Source organism: Haliotis rubra, unplaced genomic scaffold (genome assembly GCF_003918875.1).
Source record: "Haliotis rubra isolate DU_JTF1 unplaced genomic scaffold, ASM391887v1 Scf118, whole genome shotgun sequence".
NCBI classification, from domain to species: domain Eukaryota; kingdom Metazoa; phylum Mollusca; class Gastropoda; order Lepetellida; family Haliotidae; genus Haliotis; species Haliotis rubra.
In genome coordinates this window covers 57,681-80,388 of record NW_025765092.1, presented here as the reverse complement: position 1 = coordinate 80,388, position 22,708 = coordinate 57,681, and the positions used below count along the sequence as shown (strand labels likewise).

The following is a 22,708-nucleotide window of genomic DNA, read 5'->3' as shown; positions in this document are numbered from 1 at the left end:
TTTAGGCTTTTGTCGTAGGCACTTTGATGGGGTATGGGTTTTATCGGGAAATATAGACATGTTTGTATATTCTCTGAGTTAAGTTAAAGTTGTGTTATCTAAATCTAAATCACAGTGCTGACCATGTACATGAAATATCCGCAGCTTATATTATCATGACCATCAGCACAGCCATGTACAGATAAGCTGCCTGCGTGTAATTAACCCTAATGAACCTTAGAGTATGGCCGGTTGGCCACGGAAGTATAACATTGTGGATGAGGTGCATGCTGGATACTGCAGGTTGACCATACATGTATCGTAATACGATACAGGGCAGCCTGACAGTCAGTAGTATATAGACAATGAATTCTTAATGTAACGGGACTTGACCCTCGGACAGCGGCTAGGCAGGTGGGCTGACGATCGCCTCTGTGATGCTGCCTGGCCGTTACTGCACTACCATGTAATTACATACTTAGTTGACAAATAAAGTGTTGTGGACCAACTGATGGGCTTCTGTCTTTGAAGAGACAGATATACCACAAACCATTAAACCAGCCCGGGATACTTTCCTGCATCAAGCTGACACACCCGGATATAACCGGAATACTGCTCCAAGCGCCGTTAAACCAGGGTCACTCACTCACACATCATGATTATATTCTAAAATGAACACACGCTGGACACACATATTCTCCTTTATTCTTTAATCAAGGTACACACAGATAGAGTCATTCGCCTGAACATCTGTTTTCAAAAAAGGGCCACATAAACAATATACTTGTTTCTCATTACTTTTAAAAAGACATATGATCGGATTTTATTTTTACATTTTATTTTATTTTATGTCCAAAACCCCTTGATTTCTGTGGAAATTTACACCTTTGCTCCGATAGAAAATCAAAACTTAGAAGTGTAGAAAAAGTCATGCACATTTTGAGAGTCAAAGCATTTTCTCTGGTGTAAAGAAATTATAAAATCATAGGGTCGGGTCGGGTGTTTGGGTCAGGCGGTAATAAGAAACAAGAATATTTTTATATACGGCCTTAAGTTTCAATCAGATCTTTTGAATATCGCTACTAATATCATCATACTAATAACACGGCCGTGATAACCATGTTATTTATGTCTGACATGCAAATATATCCAAATAAACCTACATTCAAATTTAATGTATACCATACACGATGTACAAAATAAAGCTATTTTCGCAGACTGTTTACAAATGTTAACACAATATCATTTTAAACGCAATTTCATACTGTGGGATAAAATCACTATTCTCCTCGTATTATCAAAGGTGACATAGGTCATTCAGTAAATACATAACAGGCAATCAACCTACATGATTAAAATAACTGTAAAATCTGTCAGCATAGGAATGTTATAATTCATAAGATTCAGATTGTATTTACTGTAATCGATCATCACCAATCCGCTGTATATAAGGAAAAATACAATATGTCTTAAAGACAAGGTATGACACAGGTGCTTCCTGGCCCACGTGATCTACACATGATCGAAATAGTTAGACAACATTATCATAGCTGATGTACTCATATGAATGGAAATTAAAACACCCCCACCTTTGTGATGCACATTACAAGGCAAAATAGGGGTTAAAATATGTGTACGGTCCAGGAAGTATTTTTCAAAGGTTCGACTTGAAGTCCAAAAATCGAAACATTGGGTTTAGACGAGCTGTGTGTCATAACCAATGTAGGAATGTCTTTACGTGTCATCATAATAATCATTTCAAGTGGTCCCTTATCATATCCTGTGCCCAGAAGTGAAGATACCAACGGTTGCCCATATCACAGATAGAGTTAATCAAAGAAGCGTCACAATGGGACGTTGAGTCTGTAATAATACACGTGATCAACACGTGATCAGTGCAACCTACACGTGCGTAACAAGAATTAAAAACAAGAGACATTGTTCTTACGTCTACAACGGAATCAAACCCGATCCTGACTGTCTCAGACTAGAATCAGGGGCGGTGGGGTAGCTCTAGGGGTTAAAGCGTTCGCTCGTCACGCAGAATACCCGGTTCGATTCCCAACATGGGTGCAATCAGTGAAGCACATTTCTGGTGTCCACGCTGTAATATTGCTGGAATTTTGCTAAACGAGGTGTAAAACTAAACTCACTCACCCATAAGAGAATCAACGTTGTGAGGCACTGATTTCCAGAAAACAATGATTTCCTTGTAATTCATTTTACACTTTATGACAGACTTATAATAGGAAGTCTTACAGATGAAGAGCACGTTTTCTTCCGTACTGTCATACACATCAGTTGTGTTGTATTGCCATACTCCTCCTAAACTTCGTATTTTCTATGTTCTGACTGTCAGCAAAGGTCGTGCTTATGTATTGTTATTCTATCACGTTGTTAGACTTGTAATCCTAGTGATCATGATGAAGTATTTCAAAATATATAACGTCTTGGCCTTTTCTAAAAGTGAATGAGTGAGTGTAGTTTTACACTATTAGCAATATTCCAGCAATAACACGGCGGACCTTTCATTAAAACTTGTCACATGATAATCACTGTTACAAACTGCCTACAGGTCAGTACAGGTGCACCATTGCTCTTTCGCTAAAATGAAAAAAGTACATAAAACATGAACATCAGAGAATGCCTTGTCTCGATTATTGTGATTCTTATGCTCTGCAAGAATTACCTTCAAAATCCTCATTCTGACTCATGTCTGCCTCTACAACGATAACCTTCCCGACTATCTGAAACATCTTGTCTCCGTGTACGTGGGTCGGTCAAAAAGTACTCGGTTTAACTATATTCTCGATGTCCAATGTTTGAAAAGCTTCCTCCTTAGTTGGAAGGCATCATTAGCAAAGCCATAACCAAAATTTCACTTATGTGGGTAATGCAGTTAACGAGATATTAGTCATCACAACACATTGGAATATGTTTCTAAAGAATTGCAGAAAATGAAAAACGATCTGTCATTGGCACCTCTTGGATAATGGTATGCCCTCAGATAATATCATAAAATATGCTCAGTGTAGTATTGGAAGACTTCCCGTCATAATCAACAGTCAAATATTTGAATTGCTTAATTTAGATTTACACGGGGCTGTTTTTAAGGACACCCCCATTTTAGTCTTTCAAAAACATTGTGTCCAGATATTCAAGCCGGCCCTATTTACAATATATCGAGAGCTGACAGGTGTGTGGCCATTCAATATTGAGTTTGAACCATTGGCATCATGTATGGATAAGTGAAAAAAAAGAAGTTATGTCCTTATGATTACGTCATCTGAAAAGGGGTGGGTAGTGTCTCCAAAACATGCTCTTTCAGTAAACATTTTTAGTTTTAAATTGTTTGCATATGCACTTTAATATCTAAGTTTGATTCTAGCCGACTTCTTCCTACCTCAAACACACAAAATGTTTATTGCATATTTTGTTTCCTAAAGTTAGTGATGCATTTATTGCAGATTTTGCGTTTTGGGGAGTACCAAGATAAAAAGTCAAAATGGGGATCGTGAGGCTTGAACCAGGGATAATCTACAGCACGTCTTCTATTCTCCCTGCTTGAACACAGCAAAACCTAATTTGCATGAGGTTGACAGATAACATGTAGAAAAATATAACATAAAACAGCTGCATTTGTGTTAATATCTAGGTGAGACCGAGTACTTTTAGACGGACCCTCGTATTTGAAGCTCCTTCAGCAGCCCAGTTGGACATATACAAAATCTGATATGTTTCAATAAGATCCATACACAAACACGTTATCGAGGCCATATTGAATAGGCAAGTAAGGTTGAAAGTTTGTAAGTTGAATTTATAATATAGTTTACAATGAAACATACAATATACAAGGTTCCCCTATCAAAACCTTAATGTTGTATTGTACAGTTCGTAGTGCAATAAATTATCGCATTTGTACATTAAGACAACATCTAGACAGGAACATGATTTTTTGTGCTCACAAGAAGAAAATGCAGAATGAAAAGGACGCTTATTATGGGAATAAAGGCAGAATGTGACAATCTGTCAATATAATAATGTGTCAAAACATACTTATGGCCACCAAAATTTACTCATGATAAAACAATATTATTTCACAATATTACAACCTCTTATTTCACATTACAAGTTATATAGTATACCTAAATCTATGAAAAAAGGTAGAACACAAACACTTGTGCCTCTACGAGAAATCCCTTTTCAGTACTATACTTTACAGACAGGTGCATTACCATATAAATCAACAAAAAACAAGGTACAGTTCAAGTTATATAGCTAAAACTAAGCCACAAATATATATTTGCAACCACTGCTAATATTTGTATAAGACCAGAGAAAACATCAATGACTGACATCCTGTGACATGAAAAGCTAACATTTGATCGTGATGAAGTATTCTGGATACGCTTGGGTATCGCTGAAAATGACAAAGGTCTTGGGGTCGGCTGGATCGTTGACCACACTGTCATACAGGAGTTCTGGCTTAGCGGGATCACGAGGAGGTGGGACTCTCAGTTGGGCCTGGCCCGTCGTGAAGGATCCCGTGAGGACTCTGCTCTGGAAGAGGTACCGTTTCCCGTTGGCGTCTACAGGGGCATACCTGTCCTGGGCGGCTGCAGGGGCGGTAGTGGTGAAGTAGACTCCCTCCCCATACTCACTCTCTGTGAACACAAGTGATAACACATAATCCTCGCTCTCTGCCAACACAAGTGATAACACATAATCCTCGCTCTCTGCCAACACAAGTGATAACACATAATCCTCGCTCCCTGCCAACACAAGTGATAACACATAATCCTCACTCTCTGCCAACAAAAGGATAACACATAATCCTCACTCTCTGCCAACACAAGGGATAACACATAATCCTCGCTATCTCCCAACACAAGGGATAACACATAATCCTCACTCTCTGCCAACAGAAGGGATTACACATAATTCTCGCTTCCTGCAAACACAAGGGATTACACATAATTCTCACTCTCTGCCAACAGAAGGGATAACACATAATCCTCGCTCTCTGCCAACACAAGGGATAACACATAATCCTCGCTCTCTGCCAACACAAGGGATAACACATAATCCTCACTCTCTGCCAACACAAGGGATTACACATAATTCTCGCTCCCTGCAAACACAAGGGATTACACATAATTCTCACTCTCTGCCAACAGAAGGGATTACACATAATTCTCACTCTCTGCCAACACAAGGGATAACACATAATCCTCACTCTCTGCCAACACAAGGGATAACACATAATCCTCACTCTCTGCCAACACAAGTGATAACACATAATCCTCGCTATCTCCCAACACAAGGGATAACACATAATCCTCACTCTCTGCCAACACAAGTGATAACACATAATCCTCGCTCTCTGCCAACACAAGTGATAACACATAATCCTCGCTCTCTGCCAACACAAGTGATAACACATAATCCTCGCTCTCTGCCAACACAAGTGATAACACATAATCCTCGCTCTCTGCCAACATAAGTGATAACACATAATCCTCACTCTCTGCCAACAAAAGTGATAACACATAATCCTCGCTCTCTGCCAACACAAGGTGATAACACATAATCCTCGCTCTCTGCCAACACAAATCCCCTCGCTCTCTGGATGAACACATAATCCTCGCTCTCTGCCAACACAAGTGATAACACATAATCCTTACTCTCTGCCAACACAAGTGATAACACATAATCCTCGCTCCTCTGCCAACACAAGTGATAACACATAATCCTCACTCTCTGCCAACACATCCTCGCTCTCTGCCAACACAGTGATAACACATAATCCTCGCTCTCTGCCAACACAAGGGATTACACATAATCCTCGCTCTCTGCCAACACAAAGGATAACACATAATCCTCGCTCTCTGCCAACACAAGTGATAACACATAATCCTCGCTCTCTGCCAACACAAGTGATTACACATAATCCTCGCTCTCTGCCAACACAAGTGATAACACACAATCCTCGCTCCCTGCCAACATAAGTGATAAAACATAATCCTCACTCTCTGCCAACAAAAGTGATAACACATAATCCTCGCTCTCTGCCAACACAAGGGATAACACATAATCCTCGCTCTCTGTCAACACAAAGGATAACACATAATCCTCGCTCTCTGCCAACACAAGTGATAACACATAATCCTTACTCTCTGCCAACACAAGCGATAACACATAATCCTCGCTCTCTGCCAACACAAGTGATAACACATAATCCTCACTCTCTGCCAACACAAGTGATAACACATAATCCTCGCTCTCTGCCAACACAAGGGATTACACATAATCCTCGCTCTCTGCCAACACAAAGGATAACACATAATCCTCGCTCTCTGCCAACACAAGGGATAACACATAATCCTCACTCTCTGCCAACACAAGTGATAACACATAATCCTCGCTTCTCTGCCAACACAAGTGATAACACATAATCCTCACTCTCTGCCAACACAAGTGATAACACATAATCCTCGCTCTCTGCCAACAAAAGTGATAACACATAATCCTCCCTCTCTGCCAACACAAGGGATAACACATAATCCTCACTCTCTGCCAACAAAAGTGATAACACATAATCCTACCTCTCTGCCAACACAAGTGATAACACATAATCCTCGCTCTCTGCCAACACAAGGGATTACACATAATCCTCGCTCTCTGCCAACACAAAGGATAACACATAATCCTCGCTCTCTGCCAACACAAGTGATAACACATAATCCTCACTCTCTGCCAACACAAGTGATAACACATAATCCTCGCTCTCTGCCAACACAAGTGATAACACATAATCCTCACTCTCTGCCAACACAAGTGATAACACATAATCCTCACTCTCTGCCAACACAAGTGATAACACACAATCCTCGCTCTCTGCCAACACAAGTGATAACACATAATCCTCGCTCTCTGCCAACACAAGGGATAACACATAATCCTCGCTCTCTGCCAACAAAAGTGATAACACATAATCCTCGATCTCTGCCAACACAAGTGATAACACATAATCCTCGCTCTGCAAACACAAGTGATAACACATATTCGTATAAAACAATGATTATCACACTTTGCATTACTTGCTTTGTTTGTTTAACGCCGCACTTAGCATTCCATTATGACGAATCCGGACAAACATATCCAGTGACTGATATCATGAGCATAGTAACGATTATATGTATCAACCTAGTCAGCGACCCTGACCATGACAAGCTTGGCTTCTGGACACTTATTCTAAACCAGATCTCAGGGAACACACGGTTTGTTAACAGATGAAGCTTTTAATTCTGCTTCTGTGGGTTCAGGTTTCTAAGCTTACATGCAGCCTGGTCAACCACAAAACTACTTTGACAAATGAAAACATTATCATTTGATGCTACAGTTTCTGATGCAGGGCTCTTTACATATCCAACATGTTTAGGTTTTTAATGCTAGATATTCACAACCTCAAAATGAGAAGCTTCTTGATTAAAGAACATAGGACAATCACTCTCCTACCCAGAGTTTCATGCGGCTAGCCAGCATAGTACCTCTGCCACTGGCCAGAAAGGTGTGATGATTCGTCACATCTTGCACCGTCCATTCAATATAATCTACATATTTCTTAACTCCTATATTTTTGACGAGTCTACACATCTAATTAAACGTCTTTGATAAAATGGTTTAGTTTTCCTGAGAAAATATCCTAAAGCATGTAACACTATTTCGATTTGCGTAGCGATCCTTTGTTTACATAGGTTGTACGGCTCCACGTGCTGTCATAGAAGCCGACGGAGAGCAAACGATGAACCAGTTTGATATCTAAATATGTACTGTCATCTAAATATGTACCTGACTGTCGCAGTTATAGAAGAATATATATGTAACAATGTAAAACATTGTGAAGAGCGCACCGAAAAGCTTGGGTAAGGCAAGTCTCTTCTTATTATAAATATGCGCACTTGTTTACAAACAAGAGAAAAGTCCGGTCACGTGATATGCAAATTAGCCTGTGGCAGTGATGTTATGCTAAGTCATCACTGCGCCTGAGTGTGATAGGACAATATGACAGAACTTACGGCTCTTGTCGCAGTGGCTTCTGTTAAATCCATAGTTGCAGATATTCATTGTGTGTTCCTGCTTGGTTCCGTGCCATAGATACCTCTCTACAACAACGTTAGGGTTCTGGTTCTCCAACTGGTTCTTCTTAGCATGGAACTGCTGGTACAGGACGTTATTCTGGACTCGGTCAATCTACAACACGAACATCAATACTATTTAAGCTTTCGACAACGTTTGCTCGACATTGTCAGTTGTTTACATTACATGTAGAAAGACAACAGCTATTTGATTGGTCGCTATTTATAGATGGGCCAATTAGTGAGGGGTTAACAAACCATGACTGGTATTATATCTGTGTTGCGCATCTTAAATGCGTTTTCAATTATTCAAGCTTCTTTTAATCGCGAAAATTTGGAGATGGAAAATCTTTAAGTTTATTTCCATTGGCTTGAATTGATACGATACGCAACATGATTATGATGTATTTGGTAAATACGCATTGGTATTTTGAAATAGCGTAAACGTAAATATTTAGTGTTTTTTCATACACTGGCATGTATTTTTCTTGCCTATTTCAACTTTTCTACAGCGTATCATACGCACATACGCAGCTTATCTGGAGCTATGCCGACTACTACAACAATATGTGGAGGCCTTATTGTTACAGTGGTGCCAGTCTAGATCTCTTAACCCGGGAATGTGTCTTTAAAGATATTTCACGGTTTAATTGTAGCGCCGAAAGGAAGCATTACAATTCTCAAACCAAATCTGTTACAGAGCATTTATATTACAACCATTTGATGGCTTGTCGATTAACGCCGTTCTCAGAAATATTGCAGCTATATGACGGCGGTCTGTAAATAATGGAGCCTGGACCAGACAGTCAAGTGATTAACAGCATGAACATCGATCTGCACAATTGGGAACCGATGACATGTGTCAACAATGTCAGCGAGCCTGACCACCCGATCCCGTTAGTCGCCTCTTACGACAAGCATGGGCTACTGAAGACTGATTCTAACCTGGACCTTCATGGGTCTTTCCAACCATACGCGACCTATGATACATGAAGAATCTTTGCGTTCATGTGAAGAAAAGTTCATTTTCTCCCAGTCCATTTGACTTACCCTAATGACCTGGAGTGTTCCTCCACCAAACGAGTCTGTGATAGTTTTCAAAACGCTCTGATACTCGGGAGTCCCTGCAGCCACCTGTTTGACCGAAACTTCATCACCTGCCTGTTCCCACGTGTCGGGGACTTTCGAAGAGGAACCTGTGGTAGTTAAAAAAGATAGAGTCATCAATGTCCTGCAAACCTGAGCATCGATCTACGCAACTGGGTTACGATGACGTGTGTCAACTAAGTCAGCGAGCCTGACCACCCGATCCCGTCAGTCGCTTCCTGCGAGAAACATAGGTTGCTGGAGACCAATTCTAACCCGAATCTTCACGGGCATGAGCACAAGTGTTGGGTTGGTAGCTTCAGGATACCACAGTAGATACTTTGTGTTAGAATCCCATTACACAGAACCGTTAAATATTTTCAACTTGTTTTCTCGGGAAGTGATTTAATGTACCCAGGAAAAAGTGACATATGCAAGAAATTGCAATCGTCTATTTCTATGACACCCGCATGTAAACAACAATACACAATTTATAGGCAAACGTACAACGATCACATATAATGATATAGTATGGGTTCCTTTTCAACATTGTGACTGTAGGAAATTGTAGAGAACCATTTTTAAACGTCACACCCACCTTTCACAAAATCTTTTCTAATAATCTTCACTTGGTCTTGGTCATCGTCAACAGGATATTCAACCCAGTCATTGAAATCGAACACGACACCATCATGTTCAACTTTCTTCGTCTGCCCTTTCTTGAAGGCTTTCTCCAGCACCGCATTCGTCAGAAGGTCATACTTGGTCATGACGTTATTTGCCGTCTCTTCGTCTGTCTCAATATAATACCACTGGACCACCTTCTGTAGCTCCTCAGCATACTGTTGTTCGTTGATTTCCTTGTCAACTTCTCGGATCATCTGGTAGATAGAGTTACACGCATCCGATACGTTGGACAAAAGGCCGGTTACCCTGATGCGACCCATATGCCTATTCACATTCATTTGTACTCCATGCTGATGTTGGAGTTTGTTCAATTTGTCAATCTGAAACGAAAAGAAGAGTAGATGAATGTATGGTTGGCATTGTATATATTTTATATTCCAACCATCATCAGATGCTAGTTTTAACTTCTTAGAAGGCATATATAAGTTGGAAATATATATTATGAAGTTAGTCTACATTGAAACAAACTGACATGGGGTGTGATACAGTATCTGACAAAAGATGCGATAGAATATAACAACGAAAAATACAATGGCTATTAATAGTAACTGCTGGTTACTCTTTAGATACACCGTTAAAACGCACGTGCAAGGAAACATAATATTAAACTACTCTACCCCTATAAATAATTCAGTTTACAACCCGTAAATCAAAACCTGGCCGACGGTACATTTGCGAGCACTATACATGTGCTCGTTTGGTTTACGCGTAAACGTCTACTGTATCCCTTCCAACGTTGGATTAAATCTCAAATCAGGCTGATACGGTCTAAAGTTACTGTTCAAAGCGGGGTTAAGCAAAAATCACTCACTCACTCATTCAAGTGAAGAACTGATAAAATATACCTGCTCTTGACTCCATTTCTTTAGGGAGGCCTCTTTGATAACTTTACACTGTTCTTCCTTATCCAACTCGCTGTATATCATGTCAACAGCTTTTTGAACATTTGTTGGTTGATCTGTATAGAACCAGAGAGACATCTCAGAAGGTTTGGAGTTGCTGTCTGAAGGTTTGGAGGTGCTGTGTGAGCTGAAATCTGGTTCATGCGGTTGACCATGTGCTGGAACATCGGTTTTCTTGCCAGATAACCAATTTTTAATTCCCCCAAAGAATCCAGATATGGGATTGCCAGATACAGGTGCTTGGGTTGGATTATCCCTCTTTTCCTTGTTGGCTTTCAGATTCTCCCTGTACAGTTCCATTTGAAGCTCTCTCTCGGCATCGATCTCTGGAGAAAAACATCAACCAATATATTCACACTTAGAAGCATCCAGTGCCTTTTCGATAACCTGTAAATTAACCAGACAATCATGTGACAAACCTTAAAATCCGTTGAAACGAGAGCGCATTTCATGATTTCTTGAAAATAGAAATATAACGTCCACTGTGTAAAGTAAAGAAGAAGAATCAAAAGAAACAACATACAAGAAATATGCTCGTTTTGCAGCACAATGGGATGGAGGCGCACATGTCGGGCGACCATTTTTACTGTAGTTGTAGCTTCAGTCGTTTAAGACCCGTGAAGGTCCGGGTTAGAATTATCTTCAGCGAGCCATGCTTGTCGTAAGAGGCGACTGACGGGATCGGGTGGTCAGGTTCGCTGGCTTGCTTGACACATGTCATCGGTTCCCCATTGCGCAGATCGATGCTCATGATGTTGATCACTGGATCGTCTGGTCCAGACTCGATTATTTACAGACCGCCGCCATTTAGCTGGAATATTGCTGAGTGCGGCGTACAACTAAACTCACTCACTCACTTTAAACCCTTAAGAACTCACAAAGACACTCTTTCTGTTACAGCCAACATGTGAGAGTAAGTAATATTCGTACCATTCTGAGAGTCAGCAACCTTTCCACCGAGAGATTCCACATACTTTTTGTTCTCTGCCTCGAAAACCTAAAAAAAGCAACAAAGAGGCTGTATTTCAGATAGGTTTAGTTTGGAGTTTGTCACAACAATGTATCACCGCGAAACAGGGAGACTGGTAATTCAAACTGTACAAATGTATGGTTTTATCAAACAATATTTATATCAACATTGGAAATACACAGAAACATTGTAGTATTTACAAACAGAAAGAAATACTGAAACATGAGCTGTAAACATCATATAGATATCTGAATATCACACAATACGTGTCTAACAGAACAAATGACACTCTTGAAACTTTACTGATTCAGGTGAGGAACCGAACCCGGGGCTTGGACGTGTTGAGCGAACGCTTTAACCACTAAGCTACACCAACGCCGTATAACAGGAAACATCGTTAAATGAAACAGGTTATAGGTATTTTAGTATAAAGCAGAGATTTTTTACGTCATAGTTCAATGAAAAACACCCAAAACAACAAGAACAACTTCTAACGTCTTTAATCGTGAAGAAACATGTACCCGCCATTTCTGTGCTTGTCTCTCACCTTGCAACTCTCTTTATCTCCAGGGTAGACAATGAACAGGACATCTCTGATGGGAGTGTCGGTATTGTCCTTCCCAAACTGGATCACCGTTTCATACATAACCTTGGCAACCAGAGTTCTGGCATAGCCAAGATTTCCTGTTCCAAGAGCAGGTATGGCCATGGACCTCCAGCCTCCATTGTGGACCTTCAGGAGCAGGGCGTTCAAAGTGTCAATCAGTGTCTGGAAATACAACACCCTGTATGACCAACATACAAATCAGCATGGCGGACATACAAAAACTCTCTTGGTTTACCTACCTGTGTCCCTGTACCATCATCCCAGTTGGGCAAAACACAGTGATAAATCTGTTCAACACACTGCATGTCTCCTCCCTTCGTTACTGCTATGTCACCCAATTGTATTCCATCCGGGTACTTCTCTTTGCACTCAGCTTGAATGGACGGGCCTGTTAAGGTAATTAAAAAGACGATACATATTTTGTTTACAGTATTGTTAACAACCTCAGGATATTTGTACTCTGAGGTAAAATATATAATATTTCCAGCGATCTATCAGAGCTATATGTATATAGTTTCATCATTTTCACTTCTTCGTTCATCATAACATGAAAGAGTGAGTGAGTGAGTGAGTGAGTGAGTGAGTGAGTGAGTGGGGGTTTACGCCGCTTTATTACAGCAAAATTGCAGGAATATTACGGACACCAGAAATGGGCTTCACACATTGTACCCATGTGGGGGAATCGAACGAAGGTCCTTGGCGTGACGAGCCGACACTTTAACCACTAGGCTACCCCAACGCTCCATAGAAGGAGAAGCGGTGGCGTAGCCCAGTGGTTAAAGCTTTCGCTCGCTACGCCGAAGACCCGGGTTCGATTCCCTACATAGGCACATTGCGGGAAGCCCACTCTGGTGTCCCGAGCCGTGATATTGCTGGAATATTGCTTACCGTACTCACTCACTCCCATAAAAGGAAAGAGCATTAAATGAATTAGATCATAGGTATTTTAGTATGGCATCATGCATACATTTTACGACAATCGTTTATCATTACCTGCATGTTTCAGAAGTGATTTCGACACCATGCCACGATCAAGATCCAGGTTGGTGTTAGATGAGCTTACGATGACGTCAGCCTGGAAGAAAACAACTTTGAATAAATTCGGTTATAACTAACTCAAAGGGACTACTAGTTTTAGTTCGTTATAACCGTAGTTCGTTGTACCACAGGCAAACTAAAGCGCAAATAGGGTTGCGCAACAGAGAGAAAATGACCAGTCTTTCGCTCGCATATATAGAAAGACTGGTCACTTTCTCTTTGTTGCGCAACCCTATTTGTGCGCTACAGTTTGCCCGTGGTTGTACGCAAGTCCATTAAAATATACAGCATTTGGTCGAGATAAAGAAACAGTTCGTTATATCCGTCTGTTCGCCATAAGCGTATTCATTATAAACGTGGTTTACTGTATTCCTTGAATGATATACAGTTAACACAGTATCATTATCACTTTGTATTTTCTTAGCTGAAAACACACAAATTCCTATCTTAAATAAATGAAGTGAAGTCAAAACTCATTATATTCACTTTTAGGCATTAATGTCTTTGAAAATTAACGAGGGAGTGTTTGTTTAACGCCGATCTGTACACTATTTCAGTTACTTTACGGCGTGTCAGTTTGAAATGGGAGGAAAGCCCGAAGTAACGTTGGTCTTAAACGTTACCACTGCAGTGAAACCCACAAAGGTGTGTTACTGACGTGACCTAGAAACTTAGTAATGGTGGTCTCTGTAAGGTACAAGGGAAACAACTCTGCACAAGTCATCCATCCACACACCGACCCACATCCCCACCAGCCTTGTTGTGTATTATGTTATAAATTAATATATTGCAGTATAAGTGTACTGCGACCTTTTATCTTTCTGAAATGTAACAGCACTGAATCTGACGACCAATAAGGTTTTGAATCATGATTCACTGTAAATCATTCATAATGTTATTTCTTGACTTGGTCGAGGGAAATAGAGAAACATATATAAACAACGTCTATCCAAGAAGATAGGAAACATATATGCTTACCTCCTCGACTCCCATATCCGCTTTCACCAACAATATTCGAGGTTTGGGCATATTGGAAACAGGTGCTTCAGCAACCGGTGCAGCTGCTGCAGCTGGTATCTCCTCGTTTTCAGGTGGAACCATTGCCGACAGATTCAGCTGGGACTGACTTGCTGTAAAGAGATATTATGGGTGAGTTTAAATCGAACGTCGTGTTGGCATTATGTAGCCACGTCGTTGGAGTGTTTCAACCTTAACACACTTATCAATTATTTTTCTGATCGTATCATATTTATTACTTAACCATACTGGGTTTTTTTTCTAATTTTCTTTTGAGGAATTTGAACATATTACCATGAACTACAATGTTTGCTCATAGCAACCATCGCGGACGTTATAACATTTATACACCTTTTATCATATTAGATGAACACCTTTAACACCGCATCTAACCAATAAAATGAAGAGCTCACGCAAATTTGGCCTTTGGTAATAAAAAACAGGACATTGGATTCGTACCGCCAAGAGGGTGTCCTCGTCGTCTACGGACACGAAGGGAGGGCATTCGCACATGTTCTTCTTCCTTCTGGTTTGCAAAAACACGTTCCTCCCCAAACAAAGCGACAGACTGTTTCCATGCCGGCTGACAATCCGTCCAATCTTCCAAACAAATATAAACATCCTGGACATTGTTGCTGTTGCTGTAGAAGCTTCTTATTCCTTCGAAGATGAACTTGATCCTTTCATCGAAAGACATTGACCTGTGTGTGACTGTAGTGTTGAAAGCAGGGAGTGCCACTGAGGTCAAACGTTGCTGATCAGATTCATCCAGACTAGCAATGACAACTGCTTTGATAATTTCCTGCACATCATACGTGCTGTTTGTGTCAGGACCAACTGCATGGATAAGCCGCTTGCAGGGAAGTCGCCCGGCTGGTGTTGCCATTACATCTCCTTCCATGCTGCATCTTCCGGAGGATCTGACTGTAGCCATTACACTTTCTCCAGCTGTAACATTACCACAATACCACATTTCGTCACAATTCTAAAGACATAAATCGGACATAACCATTATAATCATTTACCAATCAAATGCGGAAATAGCGTCTCGCGAAATACAGCCATCATATCTGTTTAAAGTAAATATATATTATGCAATAAACCACACATAACGTTCCAGGTTAGAACTGATTTTCGGCTACCCATAATTGCCAAAAGAGACCACTAAGGGATTGGGTGGTCAGGCTCAATGACATTGTTGGAGTCCTAATTGTGTAGCTCTGTATTCTCTCTGTATCAGTTTCAGGGTTGTTTCGCCGAGACTCGATTACTTACAGACCATCGTCCCGAGCAATAGACAAATATACATTAAAATGTGACTAAAAAGAATACCTTTTTCAATGACAGCTGCAGCTTGTTTTGAATCTGGGCTCAGGTCTTTCTTCAACACAACCACCACTGCCTCAACATCAGACGCCAATCGAACCATACTGCCAACCACAACATGGATCTTCTTCATCATGTCTGGCCATGGAGCACAATCAAAAGCCAGTTCGTATTTCATCTCTGAGACATCATCAGATGACGGGCGAGTATTTGTCGCCTCATCAGAATCGGCACCGCTCCTTGAGATGACACATTTTGCATTCTTCTCTACTTGTTGTATGACATCTCCTGAGTGAAGGAAGTCATATATACCTGGTCGTTGCAGAACACGCTTTTGACATGAAATCGTGTCAGTGATACCCTTGAGAAACATCTTAGCTTGAGTGACACCCTTTTGGGTAGACTTCAGTGTTACAGAAAACTGTGGACTTTCCTTGCAAACGAAGCGGACACTGAACTGTTTCAGGTCCTGGGTGATGCTGTCTAAGTTCGCTCTGCAGTGCATAGAAAGAAACTTTAGAATGGATTGACTATAAGTCATTTCCTCTGTGTAGATGGTATTAACTTGAAGGAAGTTGGTTATTGCCGATTGGGAATAGCTGTAATCTTCACAGACAGTTGTTATGCAGAGACGTTTCCTGTCCACCAGAGGAGTGATGATCAATCTGTCTTGTCGATCTCGTTTTAGGTTTTCAACTTCTTCAACAAAACCTTGTGACGTCAGCAGAGGCGTTTGCTCACTGTCAAGCTTCACAGTTCCTTCCTTAACTGAGGTTTTCAAGAACTGTACCAATGTCTCCAAACCTGAACTGCTGGTGTAGTATATGATGATGCCGTCCATTCCAGGCTCCCAGGATCCTTCAGCAGCCATGTTCTGTTGCTCCAGTTTCTGTAGGAGGTATTCCTGTACAGTGGGACGCTTGAGTAGCTCTGTCATATTCCCTGAAAAGCTTGTTATTGTTTGTGATGAAATTTCATTTAGTTCACTATACATCTGCATTTGTGCATTCTGTACTTCTTCTGCTGGGCCGACAAATACAATCTCGCCTGCTTCAATGTCGATGGTTACCCTAATATATTCTTGGGTAAACTTGTTCAGAAAACCTTTTGCTTCTAAAATACGAAGTTTTGGTCCAGCTACCCTTTTCTCTCAGTTACTTGATTTTTACGTCTTTCATTTTCTGCCTGTATGTCTTTAACAACTTCGTTCATCTTTCTGATGGTTTCAGCTACCAGTTCCTTCGACCCAACTGCAACGACTCGACAGTCAGACTCCTCTGTAAAAACTTTCGGATCTCCCCCTTCAAATTCTCTCACTTTAGACTCCACATCGGGCCACACTTCAGTATTGACATCAATCATCTGCACCACGATTGTGTCCAGCTGTTTCTCCATTGCCGTTACTACATCTCTTGACCAAGTTCGACTGATGGTTCTGGTTTGCTCAGCGGTAAAAGTTGGGGTGAGTGTGATTTCCTTTTTGCCAACATCTATTTCAACGTCACTGTGTATTTTGGAAAGTTCATCTTTGATTTCTTCCAGTCTGGACCTATTTGCTACAAGATATTTAATCTTGTAGACATCAACCTTGATGTGTTCTGGATCTGGAATCTTTGTAGAAGGCGGTTCTTTGGAGCCACCTGACTCTCCAAGACACTCAAAATGCAGGCTCACATCCACAGTTGTTCCACTCAAAGTATGAGGACGCTCTGATACCGAGTCAGCATCTGGAATTAGCATTGTAACTCAGAAAACAAATATAAACAAATATATGACTATACACCTAATGAGCATAATTTGAAAAAAAGCCTCAAAATGTAATAAGCGAGTGAGTTGGCTGTTACGCTGCTGTTAGCAACATTTCAGCGATATCACGGCGGGAGACACAAGAATTGAACTTCACACATTGTGCCCATGCGGGGATTCGAACACGGGTCTTCAGAGTGACGAGCGAACGCTTTACTCATTAGGCTTCGCCACTGCCACAAGGTGAGGTGAGGTGAAATTGGGTTTAACGTCGTGCATGAGAACATTTCGCTCATATGACGACGTGCATGCGTGTGTATGTGTATGTGCACCTGCTTGTACTAGCCCAGACTTCAGCTGGTTTTATAGTGCTAGCCCACTGAGATACCATGCCGCAGTGAAGCATGAATACCCCACTCCGACACATTATACTGACTCCAAGCCGACCAGTCCTTGTTGTACCCATTATTGCCGAGCGCCAGGCAGGTACCAACAAGTACCATGATATTTTAAAGTCTTTTGGTATGACGCGGTCGGGGATCGAACCCGCGACCTTCCGCTCTCCGGGCGGAAGCTCTAACCACTACACCACAGAGGCGGTCGCCACTGCCACAAAAATTAAATGACATCACGTGTAGTACCTGAACTTTTCTTGAATCTGACAACAGCTGACCGTTCTGGTGTATTCAAGATCACCTCCTCTATTTCCCCACCACCACTTCTTTTGCTGTTTTCGAAATACATGGACACAGCATCCTCGGTTGAATTCTCTGGAATGTTTCTTACTGTGATACTGGTAGTCTGTGGAACTTCTCTGACCTGTACAGTTGCTCTCATAAACTCCTTTTCCTGACTGATTCACTGAGCCTTGTAAAATCTGAAAGAGCATTTTCCATGTCACTGAGCAATACATGTCATTTGGCACTAGCAGTTAAGGAATACATTATACATCTCAAACCTTGTTAATGTATTGATGAAATACCTTTGAATGGCTCCGAAAAAAACACAAGGATATCCCCTTCTTCTTCCCCATAAAGGAACTGATGCACGGTTTCCTGTGTCTTGGCCTCTACAAAGTTTCTGATTTTGTCTTCAGACGCCCCGTCAGGGACTCCAGAGAGAAGGACTTTGTCCCGATACATCACTGCCGGTACCGACACCTTCACCTGCAACTCTTGACCACCAAGCTTGTGCTGACGAGCGGCAACTTTTTCGGCCACTATAACATGAAAATATACATACGTATCAGTGGCTTTGTTGAACATTTATTTACGTACCATGTTATATATATGTTTCATCAGACGAACACTTGCTGTGCCTTTGCATGTGTTTGTGACGGGTGCTATTCATGGAGCAGGATACAGTCATCACTTAATTTCGTCAGTTGATATCCATTAATCCACCAAAGCATGCTTAAGATTTAGTTGTAATGCTGTGAGATTTCCTAAGATTGTAGAGAGGCATTTTTGCAGCTAAATATGTTTTTGTACATTTTACGTACAATGTTTACTCAGAAAATTAGAAAACATAAATACGTTCCAGTCTTACCTTGATGATTTTCAAATGTCAGGGTGATAACACCCTTTTTGTCATCACGCGTGAAACTTTGTAGGGATCCTCCACCAGATTTACGGCCATTTTCAAAGTACAGAGTGATTGCGTCGTCTGAGGAAGTCTTACAGTACCCACGGATCTCAACGGCAGCTGAAGGCTTTGTGTCCTCTTCGTCAGAGCTGTTCGTGGGTGTAGAATCCCCAAGCTCCTCCTCCCCGGCTTTTACAACTTTCAACTGCTCCCCCTGGATACTGTGTGATGGACGCTTAAGTATCCTCTCAAAAACTGTCAACATAAGACTAAATATACCGGACCCACAGAGCTTTGAGCAAAAGAAAAGCGATTAAATGGATGTAATACTTCATAATATACTGGACAAAAAAAGTTAGGGATAAATGTAAATTTTGAAATTATGAATAATGATCTATTTATTCATTGAAACACTGATAAAATATCAATCATAAAAATACCAATATCCCTAACTTATTTTGTCCAGTATATTTCACACAACAAACGAAACAGGCCATTGCTTTGATAATATTTGGATGTGGAAAGAATAGCTCAAACATAATAAAATGAAACAATTTAAAGTGCGTCCACGTATCTTTGGTGCTTATAGCAACAGGTGACTAACGGGATCGGGTGGTTGGGTGCTTATAGCTACAGGTGACTAACGGGATCGGGTGGTTGGGTGCTTACATCAACAGGTGACTAACGGGATCGGGTGGTTGAACAGCAACAGGTTACTAACGGGATCGGGTGGTTGGGTGCTTACATCAACAGGTGACTAACGGGATCGGGTGGTTGAACAGCAACAGGTGACTAACGGGATCTAGTGGTTGGGTGCTTATAGCAACAGGTGACTAACGGGATCGGGTGGTTGGGTGCTTATAGCAACAGGTGACTAACGGGATCGGGCGGTTGGGTGCTTATAGCAACAGGTGACTAACGGGATCGGGTGGTCAAGCTCGCTGACTTGGTTGACATATGTCATCCTATCCCGAATATATCACCCTATTGTATAGATCGATACTCAGGGTGTCAATCACTTGATTGTCTGGTCAAGACTAGATTACAGACCGCCGTCGTACAGCTGGAATATTGGCGAGAGCGGCGTTAAATATTAACAAACACACGTTATATAAGGGTTGTAGGTAGCTTACAGGGTAAAGCTCTGGGTTCCATTACTAACAGTGGTACAATGTGTGAAACCTACTGTTGGCGTCCTATCATTAGTGCTGAAATATCCAGATAACAGAAATGTTTTCTTTCGGAAGAAACATCCTACCTTCCTCAGTTTTGAGCGTGATATACACGATGCCTTTTTCTTTGTTGAATTCCTTGTGCTCTATTTCACCACCACCAGATTTCTTCTTGGATTCAAAGTACATCTCGACGGTATCCACATCGAGTTTGGAAATGCCAGTGACAGCAATGGTTCTAGGCTTCTTCTGTCTCGGCTTGCCAAGCATCACCGTGACCTCACTGCCAGCAACAGTGTGTGACCTTGCCGCGACTCTCTGTGCAACTGGAAGAGACATTGACTCAGGAGGTTTTATATCCTTTAAAGGTTATATATTCACCTTTCAAATGTACAGTTTGTCTTTGCCACAGATACTATTGAAGTTGTGTAGTATTCACGAAATATGCAAATATCAATATTATAACATAAATGAAAATTTGTTGATAATCTGTAATCATCAGCTATTAAGGGACGCATTACCATTAGCATGGACCCATGAAGACCCGGGTCATAATTGGTCTTCAGTAACCCATGCTTATCGTAAGAGGCGACTAACGATATCGGGTGGTCAGGCTCGCTGACTCGGTTGACACATGTCATCGGTTCCCAATTGCGTAGATCGATGTTCATGCTGTTCATCACTGGATTGTCTGGTCCAAGCTCCATTATTTACAGACCGCCGACATATAGCTGGAATATTGCTGAGTGCGGCGTAAAATTAAACTCACTCACTCACCCTTGTAAACGGCAATGTTATCGCCTCATTCTATGAATCGAATGCGTCTTTTAACGATCTATATTTTCTTGTATACAACGGATGATCAGGCTCGCTGACTTGGTTGACACATGTCATCGTATCCCAAATGTGTAGATCGATTCTTTTACCGTTGATCACTGCATTGTCTGGTCCAGACTCGATTATCCACAGAGAGCCGCTATAATCATAATGCTGGATATTGCTGAGTAAGGCGTTAAACACCACCACCACCAACAACAACAATTAGTATCCCGTTTCCTGACGTCGTTCTCATGACATCCTCAAAATGAGTGAGTGAGTGAGTTTAGTTTTACGCCGGACTCAGCAATATTCCAGCTATATGGCGGTGGTCAGTAAATAATCGAGTCTGGACCAGACAATCCAGTGATCAACAGCATGAGCAACGATCTGCGCAACTGGGAACCGATGGCATGTGACAATCAAGCCAGCGAGCCTGACCACCGATCCCGTTAGTCGCCTTTTACGACAAGCATGGGTTACTGAAGGTTCATTCCAACCCGGAGGTCATCATCAAAGTGGATCAGCTAACCCAGTAATGGTCGTATGACTACTAACCAAATGTGAATAGGAAACTCAAAAACGTGAAGTGATTACAATCCCATTACCTCCATCTTCTTTGAAGGTGATACGTGCCTTGCCCTTCTTTAACGCCATCCCCCCTATCTCCCCTCCATCTGACCGCTTGGTACTCTCAAAGTACATTTCCAGTGTGTCCTCACTGATAGAGGAATCAAGGCCAGTCACCACGATGTCAGTGATCTTGGATATGTCGTAGAGAGACACCTTCAAGGTGCGTCCACTGTGATCGTGTGTCGCACTGCTGGCAACCCGTGCTGCATCTGTATACAGTGTATATATGTATTACATCGACTGATAAGTAGTAACTGAATATTATGATGAGTATAACTTGCAGCTGGCAACTCGTGCTGCATCTGTATACAGTGTATATATGTACTATATCGACTGATGAGTATAAATTGCAGCTGGCAACCCGTGCTGCATCTGTATACAGTGTATATATGTACTATATCGACTGATGAGTATAAATTGCTGCTGGCAACCCCAGCTGTAACTGTATACTGTGTATATATGTATTATATCGACTGATGAGTATAAATTGCTGCTGGCAACCCGTGCTGCATCAGTATACAGTGTATATATGTATTATATCGACTGATGAGTATAAATTGCTGCTGGTAACCCGTGCTGCATCTGTATACAGTGTATATATGTATTATATCGACTGATGAGTATAAATTGCTGCTGGCAACCCGTGCTGTATCTGTATACTGTGTATATATGTATTATATCGACTGATGAGTATAAAATACTGCTGGCCACCCGTGCTGCATCAGTATACAATGTATATATGTATTATATCGACTGATGAGTATAAATTGCTGCTTGTAACCCGTGCTGCATCTGTATACAGTGTATATATGTCTTATATCGACTGATGAGTATAAATCGCTGCTGGCCACCTGTGCTGCATCTGTATACAGTGTATATATGTATTATATCGACTGATGAGTATAAATTGTTTAATACAGACCGCCGCCATAGGTAGAATACTGATGAGTGCGGTGTTAAACAACAAACCAACCAATCATCGTTAATACATTAATAAAATAAATATT

The 22,708-nt window shown here is 41.3% G+C and overlaps 1 protein-coding gene across 1 annotated transcript; it reads right to left on the bottom strand.

Annotated features, from left to right (window-relative positions):
* Positions 1–674: 674 nt before the first annotated feature.
* LOC124259007 (protein mono-ADP-ribosyltransferase PARP14-like) lies at positions 675–18,331 on the bottom strand. The gene is made up of 13 exons (XM_046693073.1): positions 18,138–18,331; positions 15,757–17,477; positions 14,884–15,372; positions 14,386–14,537; positions 13,363–13,444; positions 12,609–12,757; positions 12,310–12,531; positions 11,723–11,789; positions 10,736–11,118; positions 9,802–10,210; positions 9,168–9,313; positions 8,058–8,232; positions 675–4,643 (listed from the first exon to the last, which is right to left on the bottom strand). Exons 2-13 carry the CDS (start codon positions 16,748–16,750, stop codon positions 4,354–4,356), a joined length of 3,558 nt encoding a protein of 1,185 aa, XP_046549029.1. The 5' UTR covers positions 16,751–17,477; positions 18,138–18,331; the 3' UTR covers positions 675–4,353.
* Between the last annotated feature and the right edge of the window lie 4,377 nt (positions 18,332–22,708).

Excerpts from the sequence above, each read along its gene's own strand:
- LOC124259007 (XM_046693073.1), bottom strand. The coding sequence starts at position 16,750 with ATGCAGATGTATAGTGAACTAAATGAAATTTCATCACAAACAATAACA. Across the intron at positions 12,758-13,362 it reads ATCACTTCTGAAACATGCAG|GCCCGTCCATTCAAGCTGAG; the intron begins GTAATGATAAAC and ends TTACCTTAACAG. Across the intron at positions 11,790-12,309 it reads GAGATAAAGAGAGTTGCAAG|GTTTTCGAGGCAGAGAACAA; the intron begins GTGAGAGACAAG and ends TGCTTTTTTTAG.